Source organism: Pseudonaja textilis, chromosome 4 (assembly GCF_049901715.1).
Source record: "Pseudonaja textilis isolate UNSWEBS1 chromosome 4, rPseTex1.2, whole genome shotgun sequence".
NCBI lineage: Eukaryota > Metazoa > Chordata > Lepidosauria > Squamata > Elapidae > Pseudonaja > Pseudonaja textilis.
Window position 1 is genome coordinate 23,748,754 of NC_141993.1, and position 22,453 is coordinate 23,771,206.

Consider the following 22,453-nt stretch of genomic DNA (forward strand, 5'->3'; position numbering starts at 1 on the left):
CCATTTTGTTCTTAAAATGGAACATTTCGAATTTGAATGAGGACCCAGGGGGTTGGGGACGATATGCTGACTCTGTAAACTGCTTAGAGAGGGCTGTAAAGCACCGTGAAGCTGTCTATAAATCTAAGTGCTATTGCTAATAAATTGGCATCAGGTAGGGTCAATGGAATTCCAAAGGGCTTGGGCTTGGATCATTTGTGGCAATGTAACAACTCTTAAGCCCCTCAGTTCTGCCTGTTCTTCTCCTGTATCTTTGCTAGCTCACTGGAGCCAATGGTAGGGATTGAGAATCTACAGGATGAAGAACGCAGCATTGTAATGGTGACCTTGCTGCATTGAACATTGGTACACTGGTCTTACAGATTGGACACTCCCTCAGACCAGAGGTCGGCTGCTGGGGGTTCACAGGGGTTTGGGAAAACACCTAGCTAAAATTCTGCACAGTTTGGAGAGCCCCCAAATCCCACTCCTGGCTGGCCCCTCCCACCCCACCCCTCCCCTCCCAGGATGGGAGTTTGGGACGGTCAGAAACAGACCTCCAGGGCCCGGGGAGGCCGCTTTTGCCCTCCTGGAGGCTCAAGGAAAGCCTCCAGAGCCCGGGGAGGGCAAAACGCCCACCCCAATGGTGCAGGAGGAAGACTAGGCCACACCCACCATGGCCACACCCATGACCACCCAACAACTGGGCAGAGAACTCATTGCTAAAATTTTTGAAGCCCAGCCCTGCCTCATACACTGCTGGCTGTCGCTAATAGGAACTATTTTTTCCAGAAACAATCCTTGGTATAAGCCTAATGTAGCAAACTAAGGAACCCAGTGTGATAGTAGGTTCCATGCTAATACATGGACCTGTACAAGTGGATGACTATCTGTCCCTTTTTTTCTGAATATTGAACTAATTGGTCATTACCCAGAAGGAAAATGTGCTCTCAGACTGCAAGCTTAATAGGAGCTGATTTAAAAACTGAAAATATAATTTTTAAAAATGATATGAATCTTTTAAAACACAGCTAAGCACAGTGACTTGGGTTGCATTTTGCTGTTATTATTATTATTATTTTCTAAATGGGCTGAGTGAAAACATAATTGTTTCAAAAGGGAGAAAAGCAAAGAGCATCGTTGACATATGACCTGACCTTTATGTGAAGCATGTTACTTGAAAATGTCAAGCATGTTTGTCAAACAAAAATCTTCCTTAAATATCTCATAATTATTTCTGGACGAGGAAATAAGAACTGAACAGAACCAGTTTTGATTAAGATTTGCACCACAATGGGGCTGTAAATCTCTCGTCTGGCTTGTTATTTGTAGTACTAAAATATTACAATGTCAAAAAAGTGACCTCTTTTACATTCCTTTTCCTATTCTATCCCAACCTACAGTTAAAATACAAGGTAGAGTTTATCGAGAAGAAAGGGTCATTTTTCCAAACTAATCATTCTGAAAGAACTGTGGCTACCTTATTCTGATATAGTCTGGGTTATTTCTGCTCTGCTTTTATTCACTTAGCTTATTTTTCTGTATCTGGCAGGTTGGACCCTCCAAGCAACTGATATTCTCTGGTAAGTTCCTTTGAACTATCCAGGCTGAATATAAATGCAACATAAATGTATATTACATGGTATTTCTCTATGATTAATGTTGTATAGAGAAAAATAGCTACAGGTGCTGAAAGCTATTCATGTTTTTTTTCTATCTTTGCACAAACTATTGAATTGGACAGAAGGTCTAATTACACATAAATATCTATTAAAATAGAAATTGAATGGGTAGTTTTAAAATTAATTTGCAAGTTTAAGAATCAGGATTCGTACGAATGCAAATTTAAATTCCTGAAATTCACTTCCAAAGATTGCAGAATTGATTTTAGGCAACAATATGTTGCTGGGTACCCTCTATATTTTGATAATAATGTAGAAAATGTATGTGTAGAAAAATGCATCCCAAGCAAACCTTTATTAGAATTTTAATGTTTTTTTTTAAAAAAAACATTCACTAGGGTACCAAATTGAAACTGAGATGCACCATTTCTTTTGACCATTGCAAATGTTTTCTTGGTTTTTAGAATAATTACTATTTTTATTCTAAATACTGGTTTATATCCTTGATAGAATAGTTTTAACTGAAGTTTTAATGGAATTATTTCAACCTTTGGTCTTTGGTGCAAATTTAATTGAAGCAAGAGAAAATCTAGTGAACTTGATTCTGATCCTTTAGAATAGAATAGAATAGAATAGAATTCAAGGCACTGGTAATTACCTACACTTCATGGCTTAGGCCTAGGTTATTTGTGGGACTGTTTCTTCCTAGTTACATGTACCAGTCCTGTTAGTTCTGATGGGAGAGGCATGGTATGGGTCCTGTCTATTAAGGAGTGTTATTTGGCGAGAGCTGGGAATACAGGTTTTTCTGTTGTAGCATCTATAGAATATTATTCTTCTGGAGATTAAATTTGCCTCAAGGTGTTAGGCCTGATTTTGCTACCCAGCTTTGACCCCAAGCTTGTGACAGAGCCTATACTACGGTTATGTTAATTTATGAATTAGTTGATTTTTTTAAATCTCATATATGTTATTGATTCACTATTATTTTTGTTTTGTTTTTAATCATTGATAGCTTCCCAGAATCTTGCATTTAAGGTGGCTGGCTTACAAATCAAATAAAAATAAATAAATCTTTTAATTACAGGGAAACTGAAAATGTGGCTGGTTCTGATTTTACATTATTGGCCTGTATTAGATGAAGGAAAAAATGTGAACAGAAATGTTAATCCCGAAGCCAGACTGAATTCAGTAAGTAATTTCTTGAAGGAATTTTTAGAACAGCCCATTCCCTTGGAACAATACTGAAGCAAGGATGACATCTGCTTTTAAGGTCTTCTAAAGTCTCATAAAAACTATCTTGGAAGGCCTTCAAAGACTGACAACCTTGGCAGAATTAAACTTAACTTGATTAGCTGTTACCATGTTCAGGGTTTTAATGTTCATAATATATGTAGTTATCTATAGGTGTTGGTTACTGTATTAGTATCTTTGTCATATTATTCACATCTATACCTCTTAGTATTTCTTTAGATTGAAATAGTCTATTAGGTCTATTCATAATGTCAGGTTTATCACTATGATGAACTGATTTTGTGTTTGCCTTCTTTGCTTTTTGTAGAAGCAGCTCATCCTGTACTGGAAATATCCTCTTGAGGAACATTATGTGGTTACAGAAGATGGCTATATTCTCAACTTATTCAGAATTCCACATGGCAGAGAAAACAACACAACCACAAGTTTGTATTCTTACTAAGTTGGGACATTTTATAATAGTAAGGTGAATGTGCTTCTCAGCAAAGAACAACATTCTGGATTCAAAGCCTCTTTGCAAGCGTGGAGAGAGAAGCAACAACGAGTAGGGAATAATTCTGCTACAAATTATAATTTCTGAATAAAGTTACAACATCCAATATTAGTCTTGCAAAGATTACCCAAAACACCAAATGACAGGATGCCTTTCTGATTGTTTTGTTTCAGGTCCAAAGCGAGTAGTGTTCCTACAGCATGGCTTGCTGGTGGATGCTGCCCAATGGTACCAAAATTTTCCTCATAATAGTCTGGCTTTCATGTTAGCAGACGCTGGATATGATGTCTGGCTAGGAAATAGCCGAGGGAACACCTGGTCCAAGAATCACACATCTCTTTCTCCCTTTTTGGAGAAGTTTTGGAAATTCAGGTATACTGATTTAAGCTGTGCAGAGCAATGTGGATCTCAGATATCTCCTCATGCTGGAGATATATTAATCTTTGGGAAATTTTATAGCCTTTGAGACTATTATGAATTGGGCTGCCTTCCTCTCTCTGAAGCACAATTCTAGATACTCCTGGGTTTCTCCCCTCCCTCACTTCTTATTGTGCTTCCTCACTTCTTATTGTGTTTTAAGTTTATTATCTTTGTTCCCTTCTTTCCTGGACAAAATAGAATAGAACAGAATAGAATTCTTTATTGGCCAAGTATGATTGGACACACAAAGAATTGGTCTTGATGCAAATGGTCTCAGTGTACATAAAAGAAAAGATACATTCATCAAGATACAAGCGACAAAGTTACAGTCATACAGTCATAAGTGGGAGGGGATGGGCGATAAGGAGTGATGAGAAGATTAACAGTAATAGTAGAGCAGACTTTGTAAACAGTTATACAGTGTTGAGGGAATTATTTGTTTAGCAGAGTGATGACGTTTGGGAAAAACTGTCCTTGTGTCTAGTTGTTCCAGTGTACAGTGCTCTATAGCATCGTTTTGAGGAAAGGAGTTGAAACAGTTTATGTCCAGGATGTGAGGGGTCTGTAAATGTCTGCATGAGATCTAATTCGGTGCCCACCCCCCGACTTTTGGACACCCGGGATTGGTTCCATGGAGAGAGGTTTTTCCACGGAGCAGAGGGGATGTGGTTTCATGTGCTGCCTGCATCTCACTGATGGGGCTTCGCTTGTTTCTGTGGCCCAGTTTCTGGCAAGCCACAGACCGGACTGGGGGTTGGAGGACCACTGGCCTAGTCTATACATTGATAAGAGCTGGCTTGTTTGCTTTATTCTACTCTCAACAGAAAAGATAGAGTGTAGAGCAGATTATAATTTCTTGGAGCAAAAATAGAATTCTTCTGCCTTTTACTTCCTTTCCTACAGTTTCTCCAAAATGCCTTTCTCCATTTTCTTAGGGAAAATAAATTAATGCTGTAAAGGAAACCTCCTTTACGATTTCTCAAAGCTTTTCCCCTTCCCCCCAGTACTACAGAGACTTTTGTTTTGCAGGTTATCCTAAACTTATGATCAGACTTGAGCCCAAAATTTCTGTAGCTGAGACATTTGTTCAGTGAATTTTGCCCCATTTTACGACCTTTCTTGCCACAGTTGTTAAGCGAATAACACGGTCGTTGTTCAGTTAGTAACATGGTTGTTACGCAAATCTGGCTTCCCTATTGACTTTGCTTGTCAAAAGTTCACAACAGGTGATCACATGGGACACTGCAACTGTCATAAATATGAGGCCCTTGCTGGATTTAGGCACAATCTAAAGGCAGAAGGATCTCTGAAAATGTCAGATTTTTAAAAACTGTTACAGTTTTATTATAATTCCATTGAAGATAGTTTCCATAAATGATCTTCCTACAAGAGAATATATGTAGTATAGGTTTGATGATGTTACCTAGTTGTGTAATGAAGTGTTTGCAAGCAAACAACCAAGCTCACCGAGCATCAAAGAAATCCACATTAAGCCCTTCTGTGTGGCTTACATATGCTCCTTACTTGGTTAAGATGTACTTTGTTCCTACATGCATTCTAGACCCCATCAGGGTCTGTTAGGCATCTTGATGGTGTTCAGTTGTCAATCTCTGTTAGCACCTGCCAAATAGAGCCTCTACAGCTTCCCAGGCTCTGGGTCTCCCCTTGCTTAAGCCCAGTCCTAAAGGTTAGTCATGGACAAGATGGAAAGGTAGACTTTTGATTCTAAATCTTGCACTCCTGTCCTTTACTATATTAGAAACTGGGGCAACTTTAGGCTGGATAGGATTCATGGCTTGAGCGCCATATCCTCCATGGAAACCATTTTGTGAAAATGAGACTCACACACTCTCAGGATATGAAAGGTTGAAGATCCTTGCCATGCATGCAGTTTAATGAGGACATTTGTTTTTGTTTCCAGTTATGATCAGATGGCTAAATATGACCTTCCAGCATCTATAGATTTTGTTCTGCAGAAAACTGGGCAGCAACAACTTTATTATATTGGGCACTCCCAAGGAACCACCATTGGTAAGTTCAGAAGATGCCCAACCTTGTGCCAAGGGGCTGCTCTTGTCTAGGAGTGTAATCTTATATATATTTACCAGAAAGGAAGTCCCACTGAACTCAAGTAAATGTTCTAATTAATATGCATATATAGGACAGTATTGGGAATGCATCTGCTTGGAAGTACATCTAGTGCAAGGGTATCAAAATCAAGGCCTGAGGTCATACGCAACCCTGATGTGGTCCTCAATGAAATTGAGATTTACACCCCTGAACTAGTGTGTTTTAGTGACAGTGACTTAGGCACGAAGCCAGCTGGACAACCTTGGGCCAGTCACTTTCTCTCAGTCCTAGGAAGGAAGCAATGGCAAATCACTTCTGAAGAAACCTTGCCAAGAAAACTACAGGGACTTGAGTGAGTCAGTCTCCAGAAAACTGGACATAATTGAAAGGGGGTGTGGGGTGGGAACCAGCCAGTCAAGCTAGTGACAACTTGGAATTGTTATCAAAGGTTTGCATTTCCATGCGCTCATAGCATACATAGCACACATACTGCTGAACAACAAGATAAGCAATTTTTGTAGCTGCCTCTTTTTTCATTTTATTAGCCAAGGTTTATGGAGGCCAGATAGCATCTGAGTGGATGATTAATTCAGGATTCATCCTGTTTCCCCTTCGTGCTTTTAGAGAGAAGCTAGTTGCTAAGCATATCAAAGATGGAATTTTATTTAATCATGTGGAATCAGGCAATCAATTGACTTTGATGTTAACCAGCTGTTTCCCTCTTCTTTTCCTCCTTGTCAGCTTTTATAGCTTTTTCAACCAATAAACAACTGGCTTCCAAAATCAAACTCTATGTGGCTTTAGCTCCTGTTGCTACTGTTAAAAATGCTAAAACACCTTTAGCCCAACTTGCAAAACTTTCTGACATAGAAATTAAGGTATGTGGATTAGGTGACTTTGGCCTGTAAGCGTTCATTATATGAAAATTATAAGATTTAGAAACTTGCTCTTGCTGCAGTCTTAGGACACAGGTCATTTCCATTGTACCTGGGGAGCCAAGAAACCATTTCACCCCAATGGGATTGGCCCAACCCACTCATTCTGGCTGAAGGGATATTCTGCGGATCCTGTCAGGACCTCAGGAGAAGGACCTCTGCCTCCCAGCAATTTGCCTCCTTACAGCAAACAGCCTGGTCAGCTTCAGCACAGCCTGATTTAGCACAAGCAGCTGATTGGCGGTTAGATTGGCCTCCTGGAATACCTCAGATCAGCTGTCCCAGGCTGTGGGGATTGCCGCCATCACTGCCTACCATTGCCTCAGTGCACCCTGAATGGAGGTGGCAGCAATCGCCGGTGATTGGAGACCGAAAATGGGGTGCATGGAGGCCAAAAATGTGATGCATGGAGGCAGAAAATGGGACGCACGGAAGTGGTGATAGGCAGCGGCAGTGATTGGCGGCAACAATGGCGATGGGCAGCGGTGATCCCCGCAGCCTAGAACAGCTGATCGGCGGTATCCCAGGAGGCCGATCCAACCGCCAGTCAGCTGCTCATGCTAAATCTGGCTGTGCTGAAGCTGACCAGGCTGTTTGCTGTTTGCTGCAAGGAAGCAAATTGCTGGGAGGCAGAGGCAGATTTTTTTCCCCTTGTTTTCCTCCCCAAAAGCTAGGTGCATCTTATAGTCTGGAGTGTCTTATACTAGAAAAAAAATCGGTATTTAATTTCTGTTTATTTATTAATGAATTGTTTCATTGTTCATACTTCTGTTTTTTATGATGTTTTTAAGTTGCCCAAGGTCACATGACAACGATAGGGGCAGCATATAAATTAAATAAATAAATAAATTTTATTTTACTCATGGAATTCCCTCCCTCCCTTCTGTCTCTCTTTCTCTCCCATCCATTCACCCATCTTTCTATCATCACACAGACACACACACACACACATCATTCAGAGCCAATATTACTAAAAAGGAGGGTTTTCCTATACATAGGTGGTCCTTGACTTTACAACCACAATTGAACCCAAGTTTTCTGTTGCTATATAAGACTGTTCTTAAGTGAGTTTTGCCCATTTTATGAACTTTCTTGCCACAGTTGTTAAGTGAATCATTGCAGTTATTAAATTGGTAACCCAGTTGTTAAGTGAATCTGGCTTCCCCATTGATGTTGCTTGCCAGAAGGTTGCAAAAGGTGATCACATGACCCCAGGACACTGCAATCATCATAATTATGAGCCAGTGGCTTCTGAATTTTGATTACCAGGATGCTGCAATGGTCATAAGTATGAAAAACAGTCATAAGTCACTTTTTGATGCCATTGTAACTTCAAACGATCACTAAATGAAGGATTCTAAGTTGAGGCCTACCTGTGTATTGGTTCCACGCTGTTCCTTACAGTTATATTATCTTCTGTAGAACTGCTGGGGGTGGGGTGGGGCGGATGATTCTGTTTAAGTAATATTCATGTCTCTGAAATTTTACAGATCTTATTTGGAAGAAGAGAGTTTTTACCCAAAACTTATTTTGGTACTTTGTTTTCTACCAAAGTCTGCAGTCAGGAGGCACTGGCATCTATTTGTAGCAACTTATTATTTGTACTGAATGGTTTTAATGAGGAGAACTTGAATATGGTGAGTACATTGTTTCAGCATAATGTTCTTTATTTTAAAGTCTTTGCCCGGTTAATGCCGCCAGGGTGACCTCAAGAGCTCTCACGGAGAATACTAACAACCAGGTGACTGCCAAGAAATATGATCCTTCCATTGCTCGCCCTCCCCCATCCTGTCAGGACTAGTCCTTCCATCATCCCCACCATCTTGCCAGAACCAAGGAAGCTTCTTGGATGAAAAGTGAAACGTCTACCTCAAGGAAAAAAACAACAGTCCAGCTGCCTTTTGAAAAAGCATCTTTGAGACAACCATGAACTGGATGACTGAGAATCTCCACAGACATTAGAAGCTACCATTTCACTATGTCAGGAGGACAAAACCAATTAGGGCAGCATTTTTCAAACTTGGCAACTTCAAGATCTGTAGACTTCAACTTCCAGAATTCAAGCCGGCCAGGAAATTCTGGGAGTTGAAGTCCATATATCTCAAAGTTGCCAAGTTTGAAAAATACTGGATTAAGGGAAGGAGTTGTATTTGTTTCAAAGATTCACTCTTTTTAGTTTACTTAACTGGTATAGAGGACTCATTACTAAATGGACTTCTTTCTACAGGTCAAGACTAAGCATGCTTTTAGTTGAGACACGTTTAGAACAGTGGTCCCCAATCTTTGTGGTTTGGCAGCCTGGCTGGGCCTGGGGATGAAGAGAAAGGAACTGGGCCACACAGAACCTTCACCGCTTTTTCCATGTTTCAGTTGCATGGTTGCAGATGTCCCTACCATTGTGCTCATTTCATCCCAACTGTGTGAACAAAAAAGAAACATAACTTTTTATGGAAGGTTTCAAACATTTTCAGTTGTCATTTCTTATAAACCTTTGAGTGGGCTTTCAGCCTATTGGTTCAGAATTATGGATTAGATTGGTTTACTCAATCATGGCTTATGAAATAAACACAATTTGGATTTGTATAATACAAACAACAGATGGCTAATGCCAGTTCCCCCTTTTCTGGAGCAGAGACATTTTTAAGAAACTGCCAAAGAAGCCAACAGCAAATAGCTCAACCAAAGAATCTCTAAGATCACCGCCGCCAACACAGGCAGGCAAGCCCCTAGAGTATAAAGTGACAACAAACTGCACTCCTTACTAGCACTGATGAAGTTACCTAGTTTGGGTAATGAAACGTCCACAAGAAATTTGCACAGAGATTTGCACATTTTTAAGACTCTTGGTCTTCTCTGCCATAAGCCATGGTTTGCAATCATTAATGGTTAGATTTATGCAGTGACATAAAACCAAAGAAAGAAATCACACAATTCCTTAACATAATAAAAAAATATGATCTGAAATTAACTTGGTTGCACAATAAAGAATCTACACGATGTCTTTTTTTTTCTTTCAGAGCCGAGTTGATGTATATACTTCATACGTCCCAGCAGGTACATCTGTGCAAAATATGATCCATTGGAAACAGGTAGATACCCTAAAATAAATTGCTACCCTGGGAGGGCATAATATATTATGCTTTAAGAAATTATAGTGTTAAGTTTGAGCAATGAGAGGCTGAACCAGAGCATGAGTGCAACAGTACTTTATTCTACAAATAAAGGGCTGACCGTGCCTGCCAAGCCTGGAACTGGCTCGCAGCAATCAGCAGCCAGTTGGACCCCGCAGCCTGCTTTTATAGCTGGCTGCTGGGGAGAACCGACCAATGGGAATGGGGGAATAACGCCCACACAAAGTGAGTGGACCTGAGTGAGAACTCCTTGAGTCCTCAGGACATAACACCCCTTCCCCCCAGATGCGAACACGCATAGTCCTTGAGGTAGATGGGGGGTTTGTGTTGGCGCCCGGAGCGGCGCAACTCGGGAACACTGTCTGACTGTTCGGTATCAGTCTGTGACGGTTGAGCTGGCATAGTGTCGCCAACACTCTCTCTGGACTGGGCATCCTCGAAACCACCGGGTTGGTTTCTGGAGTCAAACTCTCGTGGGTTGGATCCGGTTGATCAACTCTCTGGGCGCTGTTGTCCGAGTTTGGGCTGACCGGAACGACCGCTGGCGCAGACTGGTCACTGGGTGCGGTGTGGCTGGGTGGCGGATGGGACGGTTCCCCTTCGACTGGAGACTCTGGATTCTTGTTTGCGAGGTTGCTGAGGTGCCTTCTGAGTTGGTCTATGTGTCTCCTCCAGACGCGACCATCCTCCAGCCTGACTCTATATGATCTCGGCCCGGTGACGGCGATGACCTCGCCCGGAATCCAAAGTGGGTCCCCAGCGAAATTCCTTGCGAATATCGGCTCCTGTAACATAAAATGTCTAACCCCCGAAGTGGAAGCGAGGGGAGAGTCAGGGCAGTATTGTGGGTGCAGTCTATCTAATACAGTCCTCAGGCGCCGGCCCATCAGAAGTTCCGCTGGGGACTTATTGGTGACTGCACAGGGGGTTGAGTGCTGGCTCATCAGGAACCGTGAGAGTTTGTGGTGCCAGTCATCTCTGCCAAACCTAGCGAGGGCCTCTTTGGTGGTCCTGACGGCCCTTTCAGCCAACCCATTACTCGCAGGGTGAAATGGGGCTGTGAAAATGTGGCGAATGCCTAGGTTGGCTGCAAAACGGCTGAATTCTACTGATGCGAACTGTGGGCCATTATCGGAGACCAAGGAGTCGGGTAGTCCATGGGTAACGAACAGGCGCGTTAACACGTTGGTGATTGCTAGTGTGGTGGTCGTGGATAGCTGCGCCACGTCTATCCACTTGGAATAAGCGTCCCACGACCACTAGGAACATCTTTCCATGCACGGGCCGGCCAGATCGATATGGATTCTAGACCAAGGGCGCTGGCGCTCTCCCATCTGGTAGGGGTGGCGATGGGGGAGCAGGACGGGATTCCTGGCAAATGCTGCAGGAACTTACCCAATTGACAATGTCCTCGTCTGACCCGGCCACCACACGTAGCTGCGTGCCAACGCCTTCATTCTCACAATGCCAGGGTGTCCCTCGTGCAACGCCTCCAGGACTCGGGTACGCAGCGAGGTCGGAATGATCACTCGAGTGCCCCACAGTAGACAACCCTGCAAACTGGACAGCTCCTGCATGCGAGTCTTAAAGGGTGCGAATTTGTTATCAACATTGCCTCCCGGCCACCCCCTCCTCACCCAGTCAAGCACCTGGGCGAGCGTTTGGTCTGCCTTGGTTTTGGCGGCGATGTCAAGGGCGGTGATGGGCAGGTCCAACTGGGTGATTTCAAAAATGGCATTGACAGGAGCTGGGTCTTCAGCCGGAGCGGGTAAGGGGCAGCGACTGAGTGCGTCAGCGTGGGATAGAGTTTTGCCCGGGCGGTGGATAAGTTTGTATGAGTAGGCCGCTAGGAAAAGCGTCCACCTTGTCATCCGAGGGGAGAGGACTTGAGGTGTCTGTTTGTCGCCAGCCAGTAGGCCCAGGAGGGGCTTATGGTCGGTGACCAGTTCAAGAAGTGGCCAAAAGGAATTCGTGAAACTTTTCACGGCTGCAACAGCTGCTAGGGCTTCCTTGTCTATTTGGCTGTAATTTCGCTCCGTGGCCGAGAGCGTCCTGGAGAAAAAGGCGATGGGGGCCTCGGCGCCATTGGCGAGTCGGTGACTAAGGACCGCCCCAATTCCAAAAGGGGATGCGTCTGCTGCCAGTACTAAAGGAAGGTTGGGGTCGAATTGGATGAGCACTGCCTCTGACGTAAGTAGTGATTTGACGGCGTTAAACGCCTGGTCTTCTTTGTGCCCCCAGTGCCACGGTGACTTTTTGTCTAGTAATCTGTGTAGGGTTCGGCTACTGAGGCTTTATGGGGCAAAAAGGATGCATAAAAGTTTAGGAGTCCCAAGAAAGCTTGTAGCTCCGTTTTGGAGGTCGGTGTGGGAGCTTCGTGGATCGCCCTGACCTTGGACTCCAGGGGTGAATGCCAGAGGCGTCAATTTTATAACCCAGAAAGTCCACCTGTCTAGTGGCAATGGCACATTTTTCTTTTTTAACTTGAGGCCATGCTGTCTGAACCTCTCTAACACTGCTCGCACTCTCTGGAAGAGTTGGGGTCTGTCCCTGGCCGAGACCAAGATGTCGTCGAAGTAGGGTACTACACCAGGAGGCCCTGTAAAATCCGCTCCATGAGGGATTGAAAAATACCCAGGGCAACACTTATGCCAAATTGGAGACGCTTGCATCGGAAGGCACCCCTGTGAGTGACGATGGTCTGAAGTTCCGCTGTTTGGTTATCAACAGGGAACTGTTTATATGCTTGAGACATGTCCAATTTAGCAAAAATACTGCCCGGTTCGAATGTGTGCAATAAGTGCTGAATGACGGGCACGGGGTAGGCGCTAACTTGTAAATATTTATTGATTGTTGTCTTGTAGTCCGAGCAAATTCTCAGGCTACCATCTTTTTGAGGGTGTGACAATGGGCGTCTCCCACTTGGCGAAATCTGTTGGCTCAATGACCCCTTGTTTTAGTAGTTTATCCAATTCAGCGTGCTAGTTTTGGTCGAATAGCAAATGGAACTCTACGTGGTTTTAATCTGATTGGGACTGCCTGGGGGTCAACGGTGAACGAGATGGGGTTCCATTATAACACCCCAGCTCCTCGCTGAACACATCTGCGTAGTCAGCGAATAAGGAGTCAGTGTCTGAGGTTGAGACAGCATGGACTCCTGTTAACCCTAGGCCGAGGTGGGGAAACCAATCGAGCCCCAATAAGGTGGGTAGATTGCCGTTAACTACCACTAGAGGTAGGTGGCCTTTAAAAGCTCTAAAACTGACAAAGAACTTGCCTCTGCCGATCACGGGAATGGCCTTCCCTGGTAGTCCTTCAGACCGAACTGGCATCTCTGAAGCCGGGTAGTAGATAGGCTGGGGTGGAGTCTCTTGAGGGTGTTCCACGAGATTATTGAGAGCGCTGACCCTGTGTCAACCTCCATGTGGCACGGTTTACCTTCTAGGGAAACGGAGAGAGAAATTTTACTAACAGAGTGGCAAGTACGCCTGGCAAGGCGGTGCGTGCGACAGTTTAATACTTGCCTCTGTGGTCCCGAGTGCGAGGACGGGGTCTTTGTGCAGCGCTTTGGGGGCTTGGCAGACTCTCGCAATGTGCCCCCTCTTATGGCAGTTGTTGCAAACGGCTCCTTTAAACTTGCAGGTGGCCCTTTGATGTGATCCCCACAGGCTAGGCACAGGGTGATGTGCTTGGGTGGACCGGTGTATTCTTGTTTGGCCCCTACCTGCGACCGTCTGTCATTGGTGAGGCGATGGACATCGTTCTCATCGTTGTGGCCTTCCTCTGCTTCCACCTCTTCGGAATGGACTGGGAACGCTGCTAGCTTGGCGCTTGGGCCCTGAATTTCGGTGGCTGAGTTTGTTGCTAGCTCGGCTGCTAGGGCCTCCTCTACGCTTGCGCGAGGTTGAGGTCTTTTTAGCTAGCAGTCGCCTCTGTAGGTTGAGATCCTTGACCCCACAAACCAATTGATCGAGGAGCATGTCCTCCAGGTATGTTCCAAACCCGCAGTGCAGGGCTGCTGTTCTGAGGGCGGCCATATATTGGTTGATGGTCTCCTTACTTGATTGCTTCCTCATTCGGAACGTGAACCTCCTGGCGATTTGTGAAGGCCTGGGAGCGTAGTGGTTTGTGAGGATCTCAAGCAACTTCGGACCACGGAACGTTTTTAATTCTCTCGGCGCCACGAGTGCGGCAGCGGTATCGTAAACGGTGGCTCCGCAGTAGATTAGGAAATAGGATTTTTCCGATGCTCTCCCGCATCCGACAGGCCGACCGCATCGATGTAATGATTGAAACGGTTCTTATCGATTCCCACTTCTCTTCGTCTGGTTTAAACGCCGGGAATACTGGATTGGAACCCATGGTGCTGGAACGGCTGGGCTACCTGCGGGAGAAATCTCTCTGGGACTACGAACGCTCGTGAGTTACTAGTGATATCAGCTCTGGAGAGGTTTTTGCTACCCTCTTTCTCTCTCTCTGGGTTACCACGTTGGCTGCTAGCCGTTGGAGGTGTCTTGATTCGCGCCAAAAAAAGTGGGCGTTAGTGACTCTCTACAGCGCTGTGCTGTGATTCCTACTGGCTCAAAATTCAAATGACACCCGTTTGAATTTCGCGCCAAATGCAGAGCGGCTGCGGCTCGCAGCGCTTCACTTTCCCCGTAGCGAGGCTAACAAGCGGCTACAGACGCTTCTAACTATTTGACTCAGACCGCTTTCTCTGGCTGCGGATCTGCGTTTGCTCTTTTTGATCGCTCGTTTCGTTAGCTGACCGCTCTCTCTGGCTGTGGATCAGCGTTTCCCTTGTTGCCAGCCGATCGCTCTCTCTGGGCTGTAGATCGGTGGCTAGTGACTCAGCGGTTGCAAGGTGCTTCTGGTAGCCATCCCACCTTCGTCGCCAGTGTTAAGTTTGAGCAATGAGAGGCTGAACCAGAGCATGAGTGCAACAGTACTTTATTCTACAAATAAAGGGCTGACCGTGCCTGCCAAGCCTGGAACTGGCTCGCAGCAATCAGCAGCCAGTTGGACCCCGCAGCCTGCTTTTATAGCTGGCTGCTGGGGAGAACCGACCAATGGGAATGGGGGAATAACGCCCACACAAAGTGAGTGGACCTGAGTGAGAACTCCTTGAGTCCTCAGGACATAACAATAGGATGGGCTTTTCTTGAGAGATATAAATTGTTATTCTTTTGTTGATAATACCCAAGTGATATTTCAACTCTGAGCTGTCTGCGTTATGCTATCTTGGTCCTGTCACAGTCTCTGAAACCTGTACAGGTCTGAATGGGGAGAAAAAGAGTCAGGCTAAATCGTGAGAATACTGTGTGGTTGTGAATATTTTTTCCCTCCAGTTCCGGGGTTTTTCCATTTTTGGTTTTGAATGGGAGAGCATTTCCCCATTCATCACTGGTCCACAATTTGTGGATTGCTTTGATTTCCATCCCTTGCTCAAAGAGGGCCTTTGCACAGATTTATCTAGTTTGCCAATCAGGCCTATTCCTGTATTAGAAGCCCCTTAGCAATTATTTAATTTATTTATTTATTTGTCAAAAGCTTACAATATAACAGAAACAAGAGTAAACATAAGTTTAAATACAAGAAATAGAAACTAATAATTGAGGACAATAGGACAGGGACGGTAGGCACAATTGTGCGCTTTTGCACACCTCTTACAGACCTCTTTGGAATGGGGTGAGGTTAATAGAGGTTAGTTTGAGGGTAAAGGAGTGGGGGTTTGTGCAGGTGACAACAGAATCAGGTAGTGAGTTCCAGACATTGACTACTCTGTTGCTGAAATCGTACTTCCTGCAATGAAGTTTGGAGTGGTTTACATTTAGTTTATAACTGTTGTGCGCTGTAGTGTTGTTGTTGTTAAAGCTGAAATATTCATTAACTGATAAGACGTTGTAACATATGATTTTATGTACTATGCTTAAGTCTAATCTTAGTGTTGTTGTTGTTAAAGCTGAAATATTCATTAACTGATAAGACGTTGTAACATATGATTTTATGTACTATGCTTAAGTCTAATCTAAGTCAGCGTAATTCAAGGTTGTCTAAGCCAAGAATCTCAAGTCTGGTGCTGTAGGGTATTCTGTTGAGAACAGAGGAATGTAGAACTCTTCTGGTAAAATACTTCTGGACTTGCTCAATTGTATTTATGTCAGATATACAGTGCGGATTCCAGACAGCAGAGCTGAATTCAAGTATTGGTCTAGCAAAGGTTTTGAATGCCCTAGTTTGCAAAACAGTATTACCAGAGGAGAAGCTTCATGAAATTAAATGTACAACTCTTAAGGCCTTTCTGGCAATACTTACTTACTGAGATCTTAGTCACCTCACCAATGAATTACTGCAATGTACTCCAATTGGGGCTGCCCTAGAAAATTAGAATCAGAATAGAGCTGGATGGGACCTTGAAGGTCACTTAGTCCAACCCCCTGCTCAAGCAGGAGATCCTATACCATTTCAGACAAGTGACTGTCCAGTTCCTTCTTAAAAACCTCCAGCGATGAAGCAGTCATAACTTTTGAAAGCAAACTGTTTTATTGGTTAATTGTCTTCACTGTTACGAAATTTCTCCTTAATTCCAGGTTGCTTCCCTCCTTGACTAATTTTCATCCTTTGTTTCTTGCCCGCTGGTGCTTTGGAAAATACAGTGTTCCCCATCTCTTTATGGCAACCTCTCAAATACTGGATATGTCCCCCATAGTCCTTCTTTTCTCTAGACTAGCCAAACCCAAATCCCGCAACTGTTCTTCCTATGTTTTAGTCTCCAGACCTTTAATCATTTTAGTTGCTTCTTCTTTGCACCTTTTCCAAAGTCTCAACGTCTTTTTTGTAATGTGGTAACCAAAACTGGATGCAGTATTCCAGGTTTGGTCTTACTGAAGCTTTATAAAGAGGTACTAATACTTCATGTGATTTATTCTATGCCTCTGTTTATACAACCAAGGATTGGATTAGCTTTTTTGGCAGCTGCTAACTGGAAGTTATGATTGCTCCAGAATATGGCAGGACAGACAACATAGCGCAATATGCCTGGGTGACACCATTGCTCTGTAAGCTATATTGGTTATCAGTTAGTCTCCAGGGCCAATTCAAGGTTCTGATTACTATCTAAAAGCCCTTCATGGCACTGGGCCTAGTATTTGAAGAGCCACTTGTCTCCAATAGTTAGTTTGTCTCATATGACACATTAGCCCTTCAGTTAAACAGGGTCATTTATTAGAACCTAGGGAATAAGCCTTCTCTTTCATAGTATTTGTTTAATAATCTCCCTGCTTTTCCAAGAGTCTTATGGGACTCTCTAATGACATTAGAAAAGTCACTGAAAACTTGGCTATTCTCACAAGCTTTGAGACAAGCTGTTGGTTGAGTTTGTTTAATGTAGAGACTCGGATAATGGAGGTTAATATAATCAATTCCTTTATTATTATTTTTGTATTGTTCTTCCTTTTTTAATTTATTTTTTAAAGAATGCAAACATCTCAGATTTATTTAAAGTTAGGGAGCTTCTAAACTGTATAAATATATAAATAAATCAGTCAAAAATTTCATTGGCTATGAACTTGCTCAATCTTATTAGGAGAGGCCTCTTCTTTCAGCTTCTTCATGTTCCTCAAGTGTAAAATAGGTTAACGATGCTAACTTATTGGTTTTTGTTTTTGCTAATGGAAAAATAAAGCACGAGGAATTGCTTGAAAGGCCAATAAGAACATTAACATATGATGATGATCGCCAGCAATTGTAGGGAGAGCTCAAAAGAGGCAAGGTGGCAGTTGCAGTGTGAAGATACAAGTTTTGCCCATCTTGTGCATAGATGTGATGCTGTTGTTGTTATTATTATTATTGTTCCTATTATTATAGTTTATGTTTATATTACACTATTTGTTGATGGACATACAAAAAGGGATGTCTGCCGTTTTGCCTGTTTCAACTCCCCAAAGATTCATCATCCCAAAGACACTGCTGCCGATTGAGAGTACAGACTGTCCTCATTTAGCAACTGCCTTTTTTAACAACCACTCAGTTATGATGGGTATGAAAAAGTAACTTTATAATCAATCCTCATAGTGCTTGTAAAGGAAAGGAAAGCTGAAGTAAGATCATAAATACATTCATTTGATATTTCTTTATATTTTAGGCCATTAACAGTGGTAAACTTCAAGCTTATGATCATGGAAGACTTGGAAATAAATTTCATTATGGACAGGTAAAGTATTTTCCAGCAGATGGTTATCTCAATAGTAATGATATGTATTGTACATATATCTTGCATTGGACACCATTGCTTCTGCAACCGTCTAGCCCAGGGGTTGCCAACCTTTTGGATCTCAAGGATCACCAAACTCATAATTTTAGATCCCAGGGACCACTAACTGGTTCTGTGGGTGTGGCCTAATTTGTGGGTGTGGCTTGGTGGTCATGTGACTGGCTGGGCATGGCTTGTTTGTAAATATTATAAATATTTATATGAATATTGAATCTTTTTTATTAAAAAAGCGCAACTTTTACCCAAATCAGGCAAAGCAAGCAGGCAGATTGAGTTGCTCACAGAATCACAGATTCATTCAGAGATCTATATATCTGCCATTGGCTAGCTCAGTCTGTCACATAAAATTTGCTAGCAAGCAAACTCATAAAATTAACTCACAACACACCATGCATGTAAATATTGAATTTTTTATTTAAAAAAGAGCATCTTTTACTCAAAATCAGGCAAAGCAGGCAGATTGAGTTGCTCACAGAATCATTCAATGATTCAGAATCATTCTATCTATCTGCCATTGGCTAGATCAATCTCTCAAATTTGCTTGCCGTGAATCTGCACTGAATTTGCTTGCAAGCAAACCTTCAGTCCTAAGGAAGATTCAGCTGTACTTAAAAGCAGAGCTGAAGAGCTAAAGACTAGCTGGAAAGCAAGAAATTCAACCATTTTCTGCTTCCTAGCTAATCTAAAACTCCTGGGACAGAGAACAGTTGACGGTTAGAAAAAGGAAAAATAGAAATTTAGCAGGCAAGTTTACTGGGTAAGGAGTGAGTGGGCAGGGAGGGTTCCTGTGGGCCATGTGGGTGGCGCAGCACTTGTGTTTCTGCGCAATCTGGATGAATTGCTTTTGGGGGGTGCTCTTGGGGTGAGATTTCTCTGCGGCCCACCAAAATTTTCTCACAGCCCACAAGTGGGCCGCAGCCCACCCATTGGCGACCGCTGGTCTAGCCCACATGTAATTTTATGCTGTCCACCTTGTTTGAAAGCTGAGCCAATTTATTATTATGTAACCAGAATTGCATCGAAGGGGTTTCACCCCCAGTTGATCCATTGGGCTAATCCTGACTTTTGGCTAATCCTGACTTTTGGCACACGACCAGTCTCATCCAGGAATTCACCCATTGATACAACTGAGAGACAGCTTTGCAATTCCTCCCTCCCTCCCTTTTTGAATCTCTGTGAAAATGTACATAAAGTGAACTAAAAACAGATAGGTGGAGAGAGAGAGTAGGAGAACACTTTTTTTGCATGATGAAATTGACCATAGATCAAATCCCAATGGCTTTTCTCCATTGGCCCAACCCTACTAACTCATGCCTTTAATTGCATATGATCTGTTGTGAGGCTGCCTTTGAAAACAACTTGGAAGCTGCAGCTGGTACAAAATGTGTCAGCAAACCTGCCAATTTAGATTTGGATCTGTACTAGAACTGCCAGTATGCTTCTGCATCTGCTTCAAAGTGGTGGTGAAAGTCCTAAACTATATGGCACCAGGGTATCTCAGGCAAACCTTTGTCAGAACTGAATTTGCTTGGTTCAGTCATTGAGAAGGAGCTAGTTGCAAACGCCCTCCCTCTGTGAGGTTCATGGATGTGGGTCAGACAATAAAACTTCTATTGACTGCCTCTTTTGAATATTTTCCTTTGCGAAGCCCCCTCCCCTTACTGTAATTGCATAAACACTTTAGAGCAGTTTTATTCCAACATGTGTTCAGTCCTGGATGATTGACAGCATGTACCTGTCATAGATTTTCTCTGGATTTTTATTTTTACCATACTGTTCTTAAGTAGCATTATTTTGTTTGAGCATTGGGGTATGCTACAAAACAAATAAACAAACGGATAGATGATAGATATAGATAGATAGATAGATAGATAGATAGATAGATAGATAGATAGATAGATAGATAGATAGATAGATAGACCGATCAGAAAGAAATGGTCTTAATTAAGAAATATGAATAGTTATAATAGAAGGTTTAAGACTGAAAGTAGATCATACAAAATTCCTGCCTTGAAATCTTTCTTATGCATGTATGCTTCAGAAATTCAAATAACAAGCCTTGAGATACAGACTTTCCCAAATATCTTTAAGTATTATGTGAACACACATATACAACCAAGCAACTATGCACATGTGGGTGTTTGTATGGGCAAACTCAATATTTGCACGATGAAGACTGGTTAAAAATTGGGACAATGGTGCCGTTAACGTTTTGAACCCATATGGAGCTTTTCAAAGGACACCTCCCTTATATATCATAATTACCTTTAGCGTAAAACATAACCGACAGAAGGAAAAGAGTGAAGTGTGAAAGTAGGTCACCCAGGAGCATTAAACTTCTTTTGAGACTCAGTGTTATGGGTGAACGCATTTCATTTTCAATTACAATGAGAAAATATGTAGCCTTTGGAAGAAATGTTAATACATACTTAGCATTCTACGGAACTCAAGTTAACGAATACACAAGAATTCAGCCCCATTTTCTTTCCTTTATTTTCTTGCAAAGTGGGACACAATTTAGCTAATAATATCTTTCTCTGGATCTGAGGAGCAGGACAACATCACATTTTCTTTTTCATTTTTTAAAAACAGGATTTGCCTCCTGAATACAATATATCAGCTATGACTGTACCAACGGCAATTTGGAATGGTGGAAATGACTGGCTTTCGGATCCTGATGATGTTAATCAATTAATCCCCCAAATTCAAAACCTTATTTCCCACAAATTTATTCCTCAGTGGAACCATCTGGATTTTATATATGGTATTGATGCACTTGATAATTTGTATTATGAAATAATGGACTTACTCCAGAGGAATCCTTGAGAAATGTTTGTCAATAAAGACACGAAGTTCATTTGCTGTTAATTTTCCACTGGTTTTTTCCATGACCCATTTTAAATAAATTTTCAGTTTACATACAAAACAAAAGACCATCCAGTGAATTCATACTCTTATCTCCGTTAACTTGTTTTCTATACACAACAAGTCATTTAGCTTGGATGCATAGATTATTCTATTTACGCATTACTCAGGGTTGATTTTGTCTTTACAATTACTCCTAAACTGCTTTTCTTTCAAAGATGGAGTGGGGTGAACACATGGAAATCATATCCCTAATGGAGAACATGGAGTATAGCTAAATTTGTAGCCATGGTGCCATAGTGGTTAGAACACAGTATTGTAGGCTAATTCTGCCGACTGCCAGCAGGTCAATCCTGGCCAGCTCAAGCTTGACTCAGCCTTCCATCCTTCCGAGGTCAGTAAAATGAGGACCCAGACTGTTGGGGGCAATATGCTGACACTAAACTGCTTATAGAGGGCTGTAAAGCACGGTGAAGTTGTATATAAGTCTAAGAGTTATTGCTATCGCTTATACATCTTGTCCCGTTTGTGCTGGAAGCAACTGTTAAGGTCCTTCAGGGTTGAAAGGATTAGATGGTGACATCACGGTTGCCTGGGGGTACCCGGTGTGGGCTCCTTTCATGTGATTCAAAATAATATAATCTCAAATACTTAAAAAGTAAAAGAAAACATGTTGATTGATTAGAACAGACTACCCTATCTTTATTTATTTTTATTTATTTATTTTATTTGTCAAAACTTACAATATAACAGAAATAAGAACAAACATAAGTTTAAATACAAGAAATAGAAACTAATAATTGGGGACAATAGGACAGGGATGGGAGGCACGATTGTGCGCTTATGCACACCCTTTACAGACCTCTTGGGAATGGGGTGAGGTCAATAGAGGTTAGTTTGAGGGTAAAGGAGTGCGGGTTTGAACAGGTGACAACAGAATCAGGTAGTGAGTTCCAGACATTGTTGCCGAAATCATACTTCTTGCAATCGAGTTTGGAGTGGTTTACATTTAGTTTATATCTGTTGTGCGCTGTAGTGTTGTTGTTGTTAAAGCTGAAATATTCATTAACTGATAAGACGTTGTAACATATGATTTTATGTACTATGCTTAAGTCTAATCTTAGTCGGCATAATTCAAGGTTGTCTAAGCCAAGAATCTCAAGTCTGGTGCTGTAGGGTATTCTGTTGAGAACAGAGGAATGTAGTACTCTTCTGGTAAAATACTTCTGGACTTGCTCAATTGTATTTATGTCAGATATATAGTGTGGATTCCAGACAGCAGAGCTGAATTCAATAATTGGTCTAGCAAAGGTTTTGAATGCCCTAGTTTGCAAAACAGTATCACCAGAGGAGAAGCTTCATAAAATTAAATTTACAACTCTTAAAGCCTTTTTGGCAATACTGTTGAAGTG

General features: G+C 42.5%; 1 protein-coding gene across 1 annotated transcript; it reads left to right on the forward strand.

Moving 5' to 3' along the window:
* Nucleotides 1–1,535: 1,535 nt before the first annotated feature.
* On the forward strand, nucleotides 1,536–21,055 carry LOC113449030 (lipase member K-like). The gene is made up of 10 exons (XM_087932374.1): nucleotides 1,536–1,562; nucleotides 2,689–2,792; nucleotides 3,163–3,280; nucleotides 3,522–3,720; nucleotides 5,690–5,799; nucleotides 6,580–6,716; nucleotides 8,264–8,410; nucleotides 9,791–9,862; nucleotides 18,048–18,116; nucleotides 20,769–21,055. The coding sequence occupies exons 2-10, from the start codon at nucleotides 2,700–2,702 to the stop codon at nucleotides 21,000–21,002; spliced, it is 1,179 nt and encodes a 392-aa protein (XP_087788500.1). The 5' UTR covers nucleotides 1,536–1,562; nucleotides 2,689–2,699; the 3' UTR covers nucleotides 21,003–21,055.
* The last annotated feature ends 1,398 nt before the right edge of the window (nucleotides 21,056–22,453 follow it).